We start from the raw sequence: 14197 nt of genomic DNA, 5'->3' as shown, positions 1-14197 counted from the left end.
CCGGGCACTGGTCCCTAGAGTTGGAGTGGGCATTTGTGTCTGTATGCGGGTGATTCTGCTGCCATGAAGGTCCCACAGACTGATGGAGCTGAGGGGTCGCTTATAGAACCAGTGCAAGAGAAAACAGTTCCTGGGGAGGAAGACCGCTGTGTTCCCCACCCCCGAACAGTTAAGTGGGCTGCTCCATAATGGGTCTCCCAGGGAGAGCTGAGTCCACTAGGGTAACCAGGTAGCACTCACCGTGCCTTTTGTTCATCTGTGGGAGCCACGGCAGGGTCCACCCTCGGCTTTTCAAAGTCCTTATCTGCAAAATGGGTGGGTGGGAGGAGAGCCCCGGCCTAGCGGGGCCAAGAGGAGGAGCTTTTATAGGAACCTGTATCTTTATGCCGAAGGTGTTTGGAAAGCTTGTGCCAGAGCACAGCGAGAGCTCACGGGTGCGGGTGCATGTAGAATTGTGTGCTTCTGGTGCTTGGGAATGGGGTGACCTCCCATGGGGGAGAGAGACCATGTCATGGCTGGTGGATGCTGCTCAAGACCAGCCCTCCCCACCTGGAAGCCACACACACCCAGAGCTTGGGAGGGGAAGGGGCTGCTTTTTAGCTTTAGAACATTTGCTGGGTTCTAGCCCAGCAAAGCATCATTAATGAAGGGATGTGATGCACCTGGAGTGGAGGCAGCAGCATCCAAAGCAGCCACGGCCACTTCCTGCCGTCCACCTCCTGCCACCCACCTCCTGCCGTCCACCTCCTGCCGTCCACCTCCTGCCACCCACCTCCTGCCGTCCATTTCCTGCCGTCCACCTCCTGCCGTCCACTTCCTGCCGTCCACCTCCTGCCGTCCACCTCCTGCCGTCCACCTCCTGCCGTCCACCTCCTGCCGTCTACCTCCTGCCGTCTACCTCCTGCCACCCACCTCCTGCCGTCCACCTCCTGCCGTCCACTTCCTATCCACCTCCTGCCGTCCACCTCCTGCCGTCTACCTCCTGCCACCCACCTCCTGCCGTCCACTTCCTGCCGTCCACCTCCTGCCGTCCACTTCCTATCCACTCCTGCCGTCCACCTCCTGCTGTCCACCTCCTGCCGTCCACCTCCTGCCGTCCACTTCCTGCCACCCACCTCCTGCCGTCCACCTCCTGCCATCCACTTCCTACCATCCACCTCCTGCCGTCCACTTCCTGCCGTCCACTTCCTGCTGTCCACCATGAGTGAAGGAAGCCTGAGGGCTGAGCAGCAACCAGGACCCGCCTGAGAGTTGCTACTCTCTCAAGCTAGAGGCTGCTCAGGCCAGGGGCCGGGCCTCCAGTGACACAGTGCTCGCCAGGTCCCAAGAGGGCAAAGGGCCTACCTTTCCCATCATAGGAGCTGCTGGGGAGGATGGAGGGGCCACCCTGGAGGCACAAGGCCTCACAGCAGGGAGAGTAAAGGGGAGAAGCCAAAGAAAGGAGGCAGTTCGAGTCTCAGGGCCCCGTCCTCCTGGGGAAGGGGGTCATACTGAACTTCTCACAAAGGCCTCCCATGATGGGCGCTCTTCTGAGGAATTTCCTTCTTTGCTATTAAGTCCAGGGTCTGGAGCTGCTCCCACAGCTCTGGTCTTCTTTCTACCAAAGCCAGATAACAAAGAAAATGGGGCCTCCTCAGAGACCCAAATGCTTCTTCCACAAGATTTGATTTGACTCAGTTGCATGGCCCCCAAGGAGAGAGGGAGGCAAGGCGAGTTTTTCCCATCATGTAGGTGAAAGTGCTTTGAAAGCAGTTTACAAATATAAGGTGTGATTATAATCAAAAATTAATCTATGCCAAAGGGACACATAGCACACAGGCACAGAGAAGACTCTGAGCCACATGCATTGACAGAGGCAAGACAGCCAAGCATCCCCCCTCCACTTCACTTCCCCCCCATGCCTCCTCCTCCCGTAGCTGAGGGCATTGGGCAAAGACTGCCTTCCCCCTCCTGATGCCCAGCCCCTGGCAAGGCGAGGCCATCTGTCCCAGGCCAGCTCAGAAAGAAGCAAAGGCATTTTAAGCTGCCTCTGTAATTGCCCCAAGTAAATCCAGCCCCAACCCCTCCCACTGCCTTTCATCACCTGTGGTGCCTGGCCTGGCCTAGCCCCTCATTCCTGACACTTCTATTCATTGCTCCTCTGACTGAAGCTCTCCCATGCCACCCCCTCCACCCCTTCACCTGCTTTTCCAGGCATTAAGGAGCCAAGATGGGGAACTGTATTAGCCAGGGTTCTCCAGAGAAACAGAACCAATAGGATATGTTTACATAGAGAAAGATTTATTTGAAGGAATTGGCTCATGCAATTATGGAGGACTTAATTAATAATAGACTAGGAGGAGTCTGTTTGGCTGCCATAACAGAATACCATAGACTGGCTGGCTTATGAACAACAGAAATTTATTTCTCACAGCTCTGGAGGCTGAGAAGTCCAAGATCAAGGTGTCGGCAGATTCAGTGTCTGGCGAGAGCCCACTTCCTGGTTCATAGATGGCCGTCCTCTTGCTGGGACCATACATGGCAGAAAGAGGGCAAGGGAGCTCTCTGGGGTCCTTTTTATAAGGGCACTAATCCCATTCATGAGGGCTCCACCCTCATGACCTAATCACCTTCCAAAGGCCCCCACCTCCAAAGGCCATCATATTGGGGGTTAGGATTCAACATGTGAATTTTGGAGGGGACACAAACTTTCAGTGTCTAGCATGGAGGCTGGCATGTCCAAAATCTACAGGGTAGGCCAGCAGGCTGGAGACACAGGGAAGAGCCACGTTGCAGTTCAAGTCCAAAGGCAGCTGCTGCAGAACTCCCTCTTGCTCAGGGGAGGTCAGTCTTTTGTTCTACCCAGGCCTTCACCTAATTAGATGAGGTCCACCTACATTATGGAAGGCAATTCGCTTTACTCAAAGCCCATCCATTTAAATATTAATGTCATCCAAAAATACCCTCATGGAAACATCCAGAATAACTTTTGACCACCTATCTGGGCACTGTGGCCCAGACAAGTTCACACATAAAACTAAGCATTGTAAGAGCCAAAGTGAAGGACACAGAACTTGCCTTTCTTTCAGTCTGTTGGAATCTAGGGAAGGAAGATATCCCAGGCAGGAGTTAGGGACTGTGCTGGGGCAGGTGGGCCTTGGGAGCTTTCAAAGCACAGTGCCAGGGGCTCCCTGCTCTGCTATATGTGAGGCTGTCCTCACCAAGCTGATGCCCCTTTCCACCCACAGGTATCGGGTAAGCTGATGCCCCTTTCCATGCACAGGTATCGGGTATAGGTACCCCCTTACACCACCAAACTCTTCAACCAACATATCATAAGAGCCTGCCCTGGGGCAAGACCAACATGACTAGGAGTTCCTCATTGCTTCGCACAGTAGCAGGAGGCTGGGCACTTCTCTTTCTGAGCCAAGGGACTCTTTGTTTCCTCCCTTCACTCCCCAGAGGAAATAACTGATGCCATTCTGTTCTACTGCACAGAAGACTCTGCAGCTCAGAGAGGCACAGAGCCTGGGCCCTGGTCACACAGCAGGGAGGTAGAGAGAACATCCATTCCCTTCCCACGCAGGCTCCTCCACAGGCCGTGACCTCCAGAGATTCCTCTGGTTTAAAGCAAATGCCCCATCAATAGCCCCGGAACTCCGCCATCCCGTCTGTCTGAAAGGGTATATTTTTTCAAATAAGTAATTCCTGTATGCAATAAAAAGATACACTATCTTCTGAGTGAAATATAAAGAGTTCACAGCAGCTGTCGCCCCAGTTTGCATTTTCCACTGCACCTGATGGGAAGGACAGATAAAGATAATGGGATTTTTTTTCTTTTTTCTTTCACCTCCCTCTCTCTCTGGAAGGTGGAATTGTAACAAATTGGATTGTGAGTGTGTCTGTCCTTTGTGCTTGGAGCCTGGAGCAGGGCACAGGGCTGCGGGCAGAGCTTCGAGGGAGGTCAGAGCCAGCAATTTTCCCTAGATGCCTTGCATATGAATACCTTTCCTACCTAGGTCACCTTTCTTCCGTCCCACTGCCCACCCCCTGCCTCTTGAACTCTTCTTTGACACAGCACAGCATGGTACACCGCCCTGGAGCACCACCAGAGCCTCCGCATTATTCCATATTCAAGAATATCCACTAAGCTCTAGCTTACCTCTCTTAAATCGAGTAGCAGAGCACAGTCTGCTTTTTCCTTTAGCTCTCCAGACTTCCCTGAATAGCGACAACTAGCCGGTGCACAGCTCTTTACAGTTTACAACGACCCAAGGCTTTGAAAGCAGACAGCACCGTTCAATTTAGGAATTTCTTCTTTTAAGCACCACGTTTCCTACTTCGATTATTTTATATTTTAGAACTTGCTCTCACCATAAAAGTATACCTTTTTTAAATAAATCACATTTAGGTGGTCCCCCCTCCCATTCCTGAGTCCGTTTCCCGCCTGTCTGCAGTGACACTGAGTCTGTCCCTGCTCTTCTCTGATGCCGCTCCCGCACTTGGGAGCGGCAGGGTGCCGAGGGTGTCTGGGCTCTGTCTCCTTGGGGCTCACCTGCCGACAGGTGTGCGGCGGTAGAGTCGTGTCTCCTCCTCCGGGCTTCTGCTCGGGACCCTGGTTTGGGAGGTCCAGAGGACCCCGTGCAGGCTGGTGAGACTCTGCTCAGCGCCCCGCGGGGAGGAATGGGGGCCCGGGGTGGGAGGGCAGACGGCTGGCTCTGAAATTGGTTCCTTGTGGGTCAGGAGGGTTGAGTCAGCCAGTTCTCACCAGCCTGGTGGGCGCCTCCTTCCCCGCTCACCCCTCCAGGTCAGTCCCTCCTAAAGCTTCCTTTGATGGGTCTGAGGAGAGATGCTGATAGAAAGACTGGACTGGGGGCGGGGCGGGCAGGGGTTGGTTGCTGCAGAGCTTTAAGTGTCCTCAGCCTGGGGTGAGATGCTATACTTGTGTGTGTGTGCGTGTATGTGTGCATATGTGTGTGTACGCATGCATGTGTGTGCCCGTGCACCCACCTGCATATGCACACACCACGAGGGTCAGAGCTGGAGAGGCGCCATGCTCCCCAGGGAGGGTTTGCCTCTCCGAGTGGCACCTGCTGGTGGGTAGGGGACCCTCCAGGAGCCGGTCCAGCAATGTGCTGGGTGCCAGTGTCTCCTTCCAGAGTTGGCCTGCAGATAAACCCCTCCCTCCTGTTCCCCCAGACACCGCACAAACTTGGGGGCACACCATGGTGCTCCCACCTCCTCCTCCCCGAGAATCTCCAGGAACCATCCTATCTCCTGAGCATCCCTGAAATCTGCGCCCCGCCCCCTTCTGCCTTGGCCAAGGGCAGCCGTCTTTGGCGGGGCTCCCCCTCCCCTTCTCATCCACCTCCGTCTCTGTGGTTCTCAGCTCGACCCCAGACGCCTTAGCATGGTATTCCAGGCCTTTCTGAACTCAGCTCCTGACTTGTATGTGCCTCGCCAGCCTCTCCTTTCCACGGCCTCCCGCAAGGACTCATCCACGCGGATCCCTGGAAGCGTCACAGAAGTGGCACCTTTGCACCAGAACGCCTCCCCTCCCCCACATACCCTCCTCGGCCTCTCCCTCTTCTGGCTCTGATCACCAGGCCTGTGAGCCTTTGTTCTGCTGCACAGCCTTCTACACAGAGAGCACTTCAGGGGCCAGGGCTTTTATTAAGTTTCCTTGTTTAACTGTCTGATGTCCCACTGGCACAGTGCCTGGCACACTGTGGACACTCACAGTTTTGAGCGAGTGAAGATGGAGCTCTAAGACTTTCTGGATCTGGATTTTCAACGTGGTGGCTGCAGAAGACGCCTCTTGTGTCCTAATCCAGGGGGAGGCAGATGTCCTGGTCCAGCGTGGGCGTGGTGAGGAGTCACTCTGTCTCAGGATGCACTGGGACCGTCACTGAGCTCACATCATTTGGTGCCTTGAGGCATTTTCCAGTCTCCCACTGTGCCCCATGAGCAGGCAAAGCTGTCTGGGTGGCTGGGCATTCATCCAGAGGACAATGGCCATTGGCCCAGCTGTCACATTGCCTCTCGGCTGTTCTAACAGGATCACCTGGTACATAGCAAGGTGTGGACACAAACGAGAGATATATTTTTAGTGCTGTTTTTATAGGCAAGACAGAAGAAGCCTGTTTGGTGAAGAGAATGCTGAATTTGGGATGAAGAGACCTAGATTCTACTGACTTTCATTACTGTTATTAAAACTAAGCATATGTGGAATATGCAGCAGTACCCAGAGCACAAAATTAGCTGTGCCCTCGCTCAGGGGCCTCATGACCTGACCAGCCGCCCACACTGGTAAGGGCACCAGATCTGAAGGTGGCAGGACTGCCTCGCCCTCAACTGGTCCACCCTGCCCTTAGGGTTCTTTCACTGGGTAGGGATGAGGGTTCATGAAGCCAGCTATGCAATTTGCGGGGGTGGTCTCTTCCCGGGACAGACAGAAGCCAGCAAGCTTTGGTCTTTGACCTTGGCTGTTCCTGGTCCCAGCTTGAGCTCCACTACTCATACCTCTGTCAAAAGGAGGTCATGAAGTCGCACAAGAGCACTCCAGAAAGGTGAGCCCACTCTGCTATTCTGATTTTCTTGAGACGTTCCATGATGAGTCTGGGAAAATAGAGGCCCTGGCTGGTCTGGATGAAGGGTTTCAGGAAAGAAAGGAAAAGGGGTAACAGAGAAGTGAAGTGTGTTCAGGCCACAGGTAACCTCAAGGACCCCGAGCAGAGAAGAGTGAGATTTAGGGACAGGTTTCCACGTTAGCACGCTTAAATCACTCGATGCCAGGGAATCCCTGCCCTGATGTTGCAACCTCTTCCATTCTGGGTCAGCTGGGCAGGCTACCCATGGCCTTGCTTCTTTCTTGCACGTCCCAGCTGCCAACACCAGGCTCCCATCTATCTGGGGTTCATTCATCAGGACTGGTTTGGGGATGGGACAGAGAATTTCACTTTTTTACCTGTCTGATATTTCAGGGAAAAAGCACTTAGCAATTTTCCTGTAGAAGAGGTAACCAAAATAACAACAGGCTTGAGAGATCTAAAAGCTAAGTATTCTCCAGCTCGCTATCTTCATGTTGGTATTCGGAGGACCAGTCTTAACTTTTTGAGATAATTGCCAAAATGACACTAGTTGATGCCTCCCTGCCGCCCACTGGCGTCCCATCAGAGGCAGGGGCTGGGCTCCAAGGACCGTAGGACTGGGACACCAGAACGCCTCTTCCTGCAGTCCCTGGATGTGTGGCAGCACTGACATCAGTGACCGGCAGGCTTCCTGCTGCCCCTGACCATCCTGCTGCCCATGGTGTATCGTCACTGCCCACAAGGCTCAGCCAGTGGGGAAAGCGTGCGACGCCCCCATCTGCACAACTTGATTTTGTGGAGGGGGCGGTGCTATGTCCCACTGGGATTCCTGGAGCTCAGAGTATGCACTTGAGGGGAGGCAACTACCCGCCAGCATCCCAGTGTGGCCACAGCCCAGGTTCCATCGTGGGCACCACGGTACAGAGCTCCGAGTTGTGATGACCTCCAGCTCTGTCTTCTCAACCTGTTTCTTTTAATTTCCCAGTCGTAAAATTGGAAGAATGAGTGATAATCACTTCAGAGAGCTTTCACTTCTGGCAGTGGACGTGCCCAGTTGAGGTTCTGGAGTTCAGCTCTTCCTTTGTCCCAGGTTCTAACAGCGCGGCTCACATTTCACCTCTCACTGTAGCTCACTGTCTGCCCACCATGGAGCGGCAACACACAGGTAGAAAATCCTTTCACTGCTTGGAGAATAAGCCTCCGTTACTCGCTCACTTACTCTTTCCCTTCTTTCGTCTAGTCACTCTTTCACTTATGTATTATTCATGTAATAAATACTCATCAGGCACTTACTGTGTCCCAGGTGCTGGGCTAGCCCTGCTGATAGGCATCTGGCAGCATCATTTTTGTACTCCTAAGGACAAGCCATCATTCCTTGACTGCCCTGGGGGGAGCATGGCCACACTCTGTCCTGTTTTTTTCAGTTGGGGACAGGGATGGCAGACTGACCTTCATCTGCTTACATAATTACTGGACATGATTCAGAGTCAGGGCTGCTGAGTAGGGCTGCACAGGCTGTGCACTGCACAACTTCAGGCCAGTTGTGGAACAAGGAAGTCCTGTCTCTCGCTCCCGAATTAGTCACCAGCTGTCACTGCTCAGTCCCCCAGGCCGTATGGCTTGTTCAGATCCCCCTGAGAGATGCTACAATGCCATCAGCAAGGGTGCCAGTGCAGCTGATTAACCAGAAAGCCCCCACGGCCTCTGCAGTGAAGGAGACTCCTCTTCCCTTGCACCCGGCCAGTAGACTTTGTGTCCAGAGCTCAGGCCCTGCTCCTTCTCTGGCCCCCAGGTGGGGAATGCAGAACACTGCCTGCCTCCTGTACCCTCACCCATGCAGCCTCTGACTTAGTGTCCCTGGCACTATTCACCAGGGAAGCGGGGAGACCCACGAGGCTTTATCTTTCAGGACCCGCTGTGCGACTGGGACAAAACATGCCACTGCCATATCCTTGGCCCACGCTGGTCTTCACCAGAGTCCCTCTGTACCACATAATTCACTATCTCACCAGCTGGGAGATATTCTGCTTATTTTGCCCTAGCCACGCAAAAAACATGCACCCATACCTACCTGCATAAAATTTAAAACAAAAACAAAAACCACAACAAACAACATGACAACAACAAACAGAACACTGCTGACCAGTTGCCCTCGTGGGGCATCTCCCCTTTTGTCTACCACCTTACCTGCCCCGAGGCCCTCACCTCCATAATCATTCCGGCTGTGCCATCAACAGCACTAAGCAATGGGTAATCCCCAGAGACCTCTCAAGGCTCTTCTGCTCTGGCAAACACGCATGGCATCTTCGTGTTTTCATTCCTGAGACAGCCCGACACTACAAGAAGCTCTAAACCAAGCAGGAGACAAGCCCAGGAGCCGGAGGCAGGAACTTGGATATTAGGAGCATCTCTGCTACCCCTAAGGGCAGGCAGCTCCCTTCCTGGGTCTGATTTTCATCTGTAGCACTGGTCATGCCAAGTGCACAAGGCAGGAAGGAATCAGTCCTGGACCCCCAGCTCAGCCTTGACAGGAGGGGAACAGAGGGAGGGAGGACAATATGTGTGTCTGCGAGCTGTAGGAAAGATCCTAGGCAGGGGTCAGACAAGGACTGTGGGTAACTCACTCCAGCCCCCAACCACATGCCGCAATACCTGGTGCTCTTGCCTGTTTCAGAATTTCGGCATCTGTGAGGCGCTGAATGGGGTAATGGCTGCCTGGAAACCAGATTCCTGGCTTCCTGGCAGGAACACATGTTGTATTTGAATTGAAAAGGCCATTTTTCCTTGCTGGTGTGTGCGTGTGAACGTGTGTGCATGTGTAGATGTGTACGTGCCCGTGCACGAGAGCTGGCCTGTGTCTGGCATGCACGTGGGTCTCCATGTGCAAACAATTCAGGACTGGAATGTACGTGTCTCCATCTCCACGTGATTTGTACCACGTGTGGTGATGAGCATTTGGTAGATGAGAAACAGTCTCCTGTTTTCCCATGTGGGGTCCGTCAGCAAGCCCGTGTGTTACAGGTGTCTGGGCCCGTGAGGAGAACATGGGATGTAAGTGTATACCTATGGCATCAGATAATTAGGTGTTGGATACATCACCAAGAGGCTGTTATCCCCATGAACTTTGTGGGCACGAGGCTGTTCTTGGGCGTGAGAATAGGTTTTGCTGGTCCCTCCACACACTTTTACTCAGTCACCCGGCCAAGGGTGGCCCACCTGCCAGCTTTCAGGTACGGGATGCACCCCTGGAACAGGAACAGGGTGCACAGTGACCGAATTTGCAGCCTTGGTCTCATTAGCTCCAAGACCTTACAATCAAGCAAAGAGTACGTGACGGTGATGACACCACCTTGCATTTGCTTAGTACTTTCTTAAGTGCCTTCACCTGCCTTTTTCATTCAGCTAATAAGCATAGACTTCTTGCAGATGTGGCCACTGCTGGGAACAGGTGGGCCATGGGGGTGACGTTATCCCTACTTCTGTCACATAGTTTGTTGGGATGAGAACCAGAACTGGAATTCAGGGCCCCCCCTGTGCTGAGAGCTTCTGCACCCCTCCTCTGGGAGTGTCTGCTAGCACCCGTTTGTCCGCGGATGCACCCCTGAGAAGGTGCCACGTACGTGCCTGCACAGGGGTCCTCAGGATCCCACGGGAGGGCCCTGAGGACCTACCTCTCTGAGATGCGACTGCTCTCCCTACAGAGTGGCGACAAGGAAGCGGGGCGAGAATGATCCTGCAGGATGAAGACATCACCACCAAGATTGAGAACGACTGGAAGAGACTGAACACCCTGGCGCATTACCAGGTGAGGTGACCGTGGAGTGGAGAGGGGCTGGCGAACTGGGCAGCCAGGTCCCTGGGAGTCTCAGTCCTTGAATAGCAGGGCTGCCCTGAGGCTCTTACCAAGCCCTAAATCCACTTCTTCACCAGCAGTGCATGTGCCCTTAGCGACCCAGGGAAAACATGGCCCCCAGCCAGGAAACCCTGACCTCCTTGGAGATAGGTTGCCAGGTGCATGCTTCCCGCAGGGCATAGGCACAGACCCTGTGGTACCCACAGTTTAAGGCTGGGTGCTCCCCCAGGGAAGCATCAAGACAGAGGGTGCTGGTGAGACGCTCTTGCCAGAGTTGCTCCAAGGGTGAACCCCAACACAGACTACGATTCTGTATTCAGATCTGTGGTGCTGCATCAAAGGAAAGCTGACAGCCTCCTTGGTCCCCTGGTTCTCGGTGAGGCACTGATTGCCCCTGAGGACCACGTTCATCCTGACTTGTCCTGATTTCCTGGGGTGGCAGAGTTTCTGTGCCCAGGCCCTTACCTGCCTTTTCCCGGTAGGTGCCGGATGGTTCTGTGGTGGCTTTAGTGTCCAAGCAGGTGACAGCCTACAATGCAGTGAACAACTCCACCGTCTCCAGGACCTCGGCAAGTAAATACGGTGAGTTCATTGAATCATTCTGGGGAGGAGAGGATGCCCTGAGCAGCTGCTGTCATTGCTGACAGCGCTGCTGCAAGGCAGTGGATGCCCGGGATGGGGCGCGGGGGTGAGGAGTCGGGGGGGAGTCAGGCAGGCTGGCCACCAGAGAGGAACTCTGGCCTGGAAAGGAGGCTCCTGGTTCCAGGCAGGGGCTCTGATGCAGGAGCAGGACCTCCATCCTCAAAAACAAGAAGAAAGTCTCACCTTCCTGAGCATCCTACAGTCTCTAAGATGCTTTCACGTTTGTGATAACTCGTTATCAAACGTCAGGTTCATAATAATCAGTGAATTAAATAATTATTATTTGCCCCTATTATGCAGATTAGCAAATTATAACTCAGATGCACAGAGGCTAGATGACATGTAAAGGACACACGCTATGAAGCAGTTGAGGGAAGGTACAGACCCAGGTCTCTGCTCCTCGGGGTGGGGAAAAGGGCGCCGATGTGGGCTGGAAGCCTGGAGTGCCTTCTTACCAGCAAAACGGGGATTGCAAAAACTACCAACTTCACGGGATGGTTCTGGAAAATAAATAGAAGACACCATAAAACGGTGCCCGCACACGGGGGGGCTGCCTCTTCTTTTCCTGCTCGACACTGATCTCACCACACCTCACGTTTCAGCAAATAAGTGGGAGGAATTGGTCCAGGCGAGAGGGGCGGATGAAGGTACACAAGTGACAGGGCGGTCACTCAGCTGGTCAACCGTCATTTGGGGAGACAGGCTCCCTGCTCTTTCACTGGTACTTAACTGGCTGCACAGAACACATCCTGAGACTTGAGAGCTCTTATAAGGAAACTACGAAAAAGGACAAGCTTGTATTTTTACAGATTGAATAACAAGGGCTGGGGAGATGCAAGTGCAGGCGGGAGGGGAATCTGAGTGGGTGGAGTAGCCACGGAGAGTTTCCCGGAGGCGGTGGGAGCGTCCCAGATTCAGGAATGGATGAAAGCGAGGCAAGGTGACAGCGCCTGCAAATGCAGGAAGGATCGGAGTTGGCCTTGGCTGGAGCCGAGGTGTGTCGTGAGCAATGGGCCGGAAGGCTGGGTGGCCTTACCCGCGTGGGGTCCTTGCATTGGCAGAAAACATGATCCGGTACACGGGCAGCCCTGACAGCCTCCGCTCCCGCACACCCATGATCACCCCTGACCTGGAGAGTGGCGTCAAGATGTGGCACCTGGTGAAGAACCACGAGCACGGGGACCAGAAGGAGGGTGACCGGGGGAGCAAGATGGTGTCTGAAATCTATCTGACGCGACTGCTGGCCACTAAGGTATGGGACTTCAGACAGGGTGCGGGGCACCTGTGGGTTATGGGATGGGACTGCCTCACCTCACGGAAATGCCACAGCTGGCAAATACCTAGCATCTCTGCCGGTGCCCCCTCTCTCATCCATTCACGCTGGCCCTGCTGCTCAGTGCCGGTGCCCCCTCTCTCATCCATTCACGCAGGCCCTGCTGATCAGTGCCGGTCTCTTTCCCAGCACAGAGCCTCAGAATCCTTCTCAACCCAGTGCTGCGGCCAACCCCACCCATACATCCGTGCTGGCATGCCGTCAGAAGTTTTGATTCCGTCCCTTCTCTTGCCCTTGCTCAAATAGAGAGACACTAACCACGTGTATTCATAGTCTTCTGCCACGCCTTGTGGAAGAATGACTATTTCTCTGGGGTGTCGTGATGGGAATTGGGGCTCCATCAGTGACTTTCCAGGCGCCGTTTCTAATCCTGGTTCTGGGGACATCCAGCACGGATCCTGTATGGGTGGGGTTGGCTGCAGCACTGGGTTGAGAAGGATTCTGAGGCTCTGTGCTGGGAAAGAGACCGGCACTGATCAGCAGGGCCTGAGTGAATGGATGGGAGAGGGGACACCGGCAGAGATGCTAGGTATCTGCCAGCTCTGGCATTGCTCTGAGGTGAGGCAGTCCCATCCCAGTTGGGCCCTCACTCCTGAGACTGGCCTCGGCTCTGCTCTCTGCAGAGGCAAATGAGTAACTGGGCATTAGCCGGCGTGAATAATGCCTCCACAGAACCAGCAGATTGTGTTTGTCTGCTCTGACCGAGTGAGTTGTTCATTAGCATTTGTGAAAAGTGCTAAAATAACACCATCAAAGGATGTTAAACCAAACGGAGTTTTTGGCAGAGGAAGGCTTCCTTAGGTCCAGTTATCGGTGTTATGTCTATTTTCCACGTGCCGGGGACGTGGAAAGCTGCTCGAGACAGATGCAGGCGGGCAGGGGGAGGGTGCAGATTTCACATGTGCACTTGCAGGCTTTCACCCAAGCAGGCGTGGCTGTGCGCTGTCCTCCCCTCCGCCCGCCATCTGGGAGGCCAGTCGATCTCAAAACCCAGCCTCAGAGCTCACGGGGCAGGCGAGCTGTGCCCGAACTTGTGCCCTCCTCCGCAGGGCACACTGCAGAAGTTTGTGGACGACCTCTTCGAGACCATCTTCAGCACGGCGCACCGCGGCTCCGCCCTGCCCCTGGCGATCAAGTACATGTTTGACTTCCTGGATGAGCAGGCGGACAAGCACGGCATCCATGACCCGCACGTCCGCCACACCTGGAAGAGCAACTGGTGAGTGAGGGGCGAGCAGAGGAGGAATCAGGAGAGGCCAGCCTGGAGTCCATGAGCTCAGGCGGGCCTCAGGCCTTGGAGAGGGGGCGAGGGGCCGTGGTCCACCTTCCCAGCAGGGGCTCTGCGCAGGCGCTCTCTCGGGGCCTCCGTCTCCTCCCCGATTATGTGTGCGCTCACTTCCTCTCTCCCTTCCCTCCAGTCGAATCATCCTTCTTTCCTATCAGGCAGTCAGTCAGCAAACATTTAACCAACTAAGTGAGCAAAAATGAACGTGCCAGATGTGGCAGCCAGGTGGCTCTCACATCCAGGTCCCTCCCCTGTGCCTGACACTATGTTAGACCCTGAGGCTCCTGCCCCCCGTGGGCTGACAGTCACGGGTAAGAGACAGGAGGGCAGCTGTTCGGACAGAGAGGCACATGCGACAACAGGGGACGCATGTGTGCAGCTGGATTGTAGAGGGGCAGCATCTCACAGCGACTCTTAAGTGGAGTTTGAAGCACATCTAGGAGTCACCTAGGTGAACGAGGAGTGTTTGTTTCCGTTCTATTCAAGAAGTGGTCTTCCCTTTCCACAAACCCCCT

The 14197-nt window shown here is 54.4% G+C and overlaps 1 protein-coding gene and 1 long non-coding RNA gene across 8 annotated transcripts in view; one reads left to right on the top strand and one right to left on the bottom strand.

Annotated features, from left to right (window-relative positions):
- The window catches only part of PLXNA4 (plexin A4), a 596073-nt gene that overhangs the window by 566951 nt on the left and 14925 nt on the right, over positions 1-14197 (top strand). For all 7 annotated transcript variants that reach the window (XM_082472852.1, XM_082472851.1, XM_082472850.1 and 4 more), the window contains 4 exons: positions 10271-10374; positions 10905-11004; positions 12126-12316; positions 13447-13616. In XM_082472852.1, the coding sequence (XP_082328978.1) occupies positions 10271-10374; positions 10905-11004; positions 12126-12316; positions 13447-13616 (565 nt within the window). The remainder of the gene's footprint in view (positions 1-10270; positions 10375-10904; positions 11005-12125; positions 12317-13446; positions 13617-14197) is intronic.
- LOC309666080 lies at positions 2384-10984 on the bottom strand. Its single transcript, XR_014266876.1, has 2 exons — positions 10888-10984; positions 2384-9092 (listed from the first exon to the last, which is right to left on the bottom strand). It is a non-coding gene; the product is annotated as an uncharacterized lncRNA (long non-coding RNA).

This window comes from Balaenoptera physalus, assembly GCF_965194825.1.
Source record: "Balaenoptera physalus genome assembly, chromosome: 8".
NCBI classification, from domain to species: Eukaryota; Metazoa; Chordata; class Mammalia; order Artiodactyla; family Balaenopteridae; genus Balaenoptera; species Balaenoptera physalus.
This window is presented reverse-complemented; position numbering and strand designations above follow the sequence as displayed.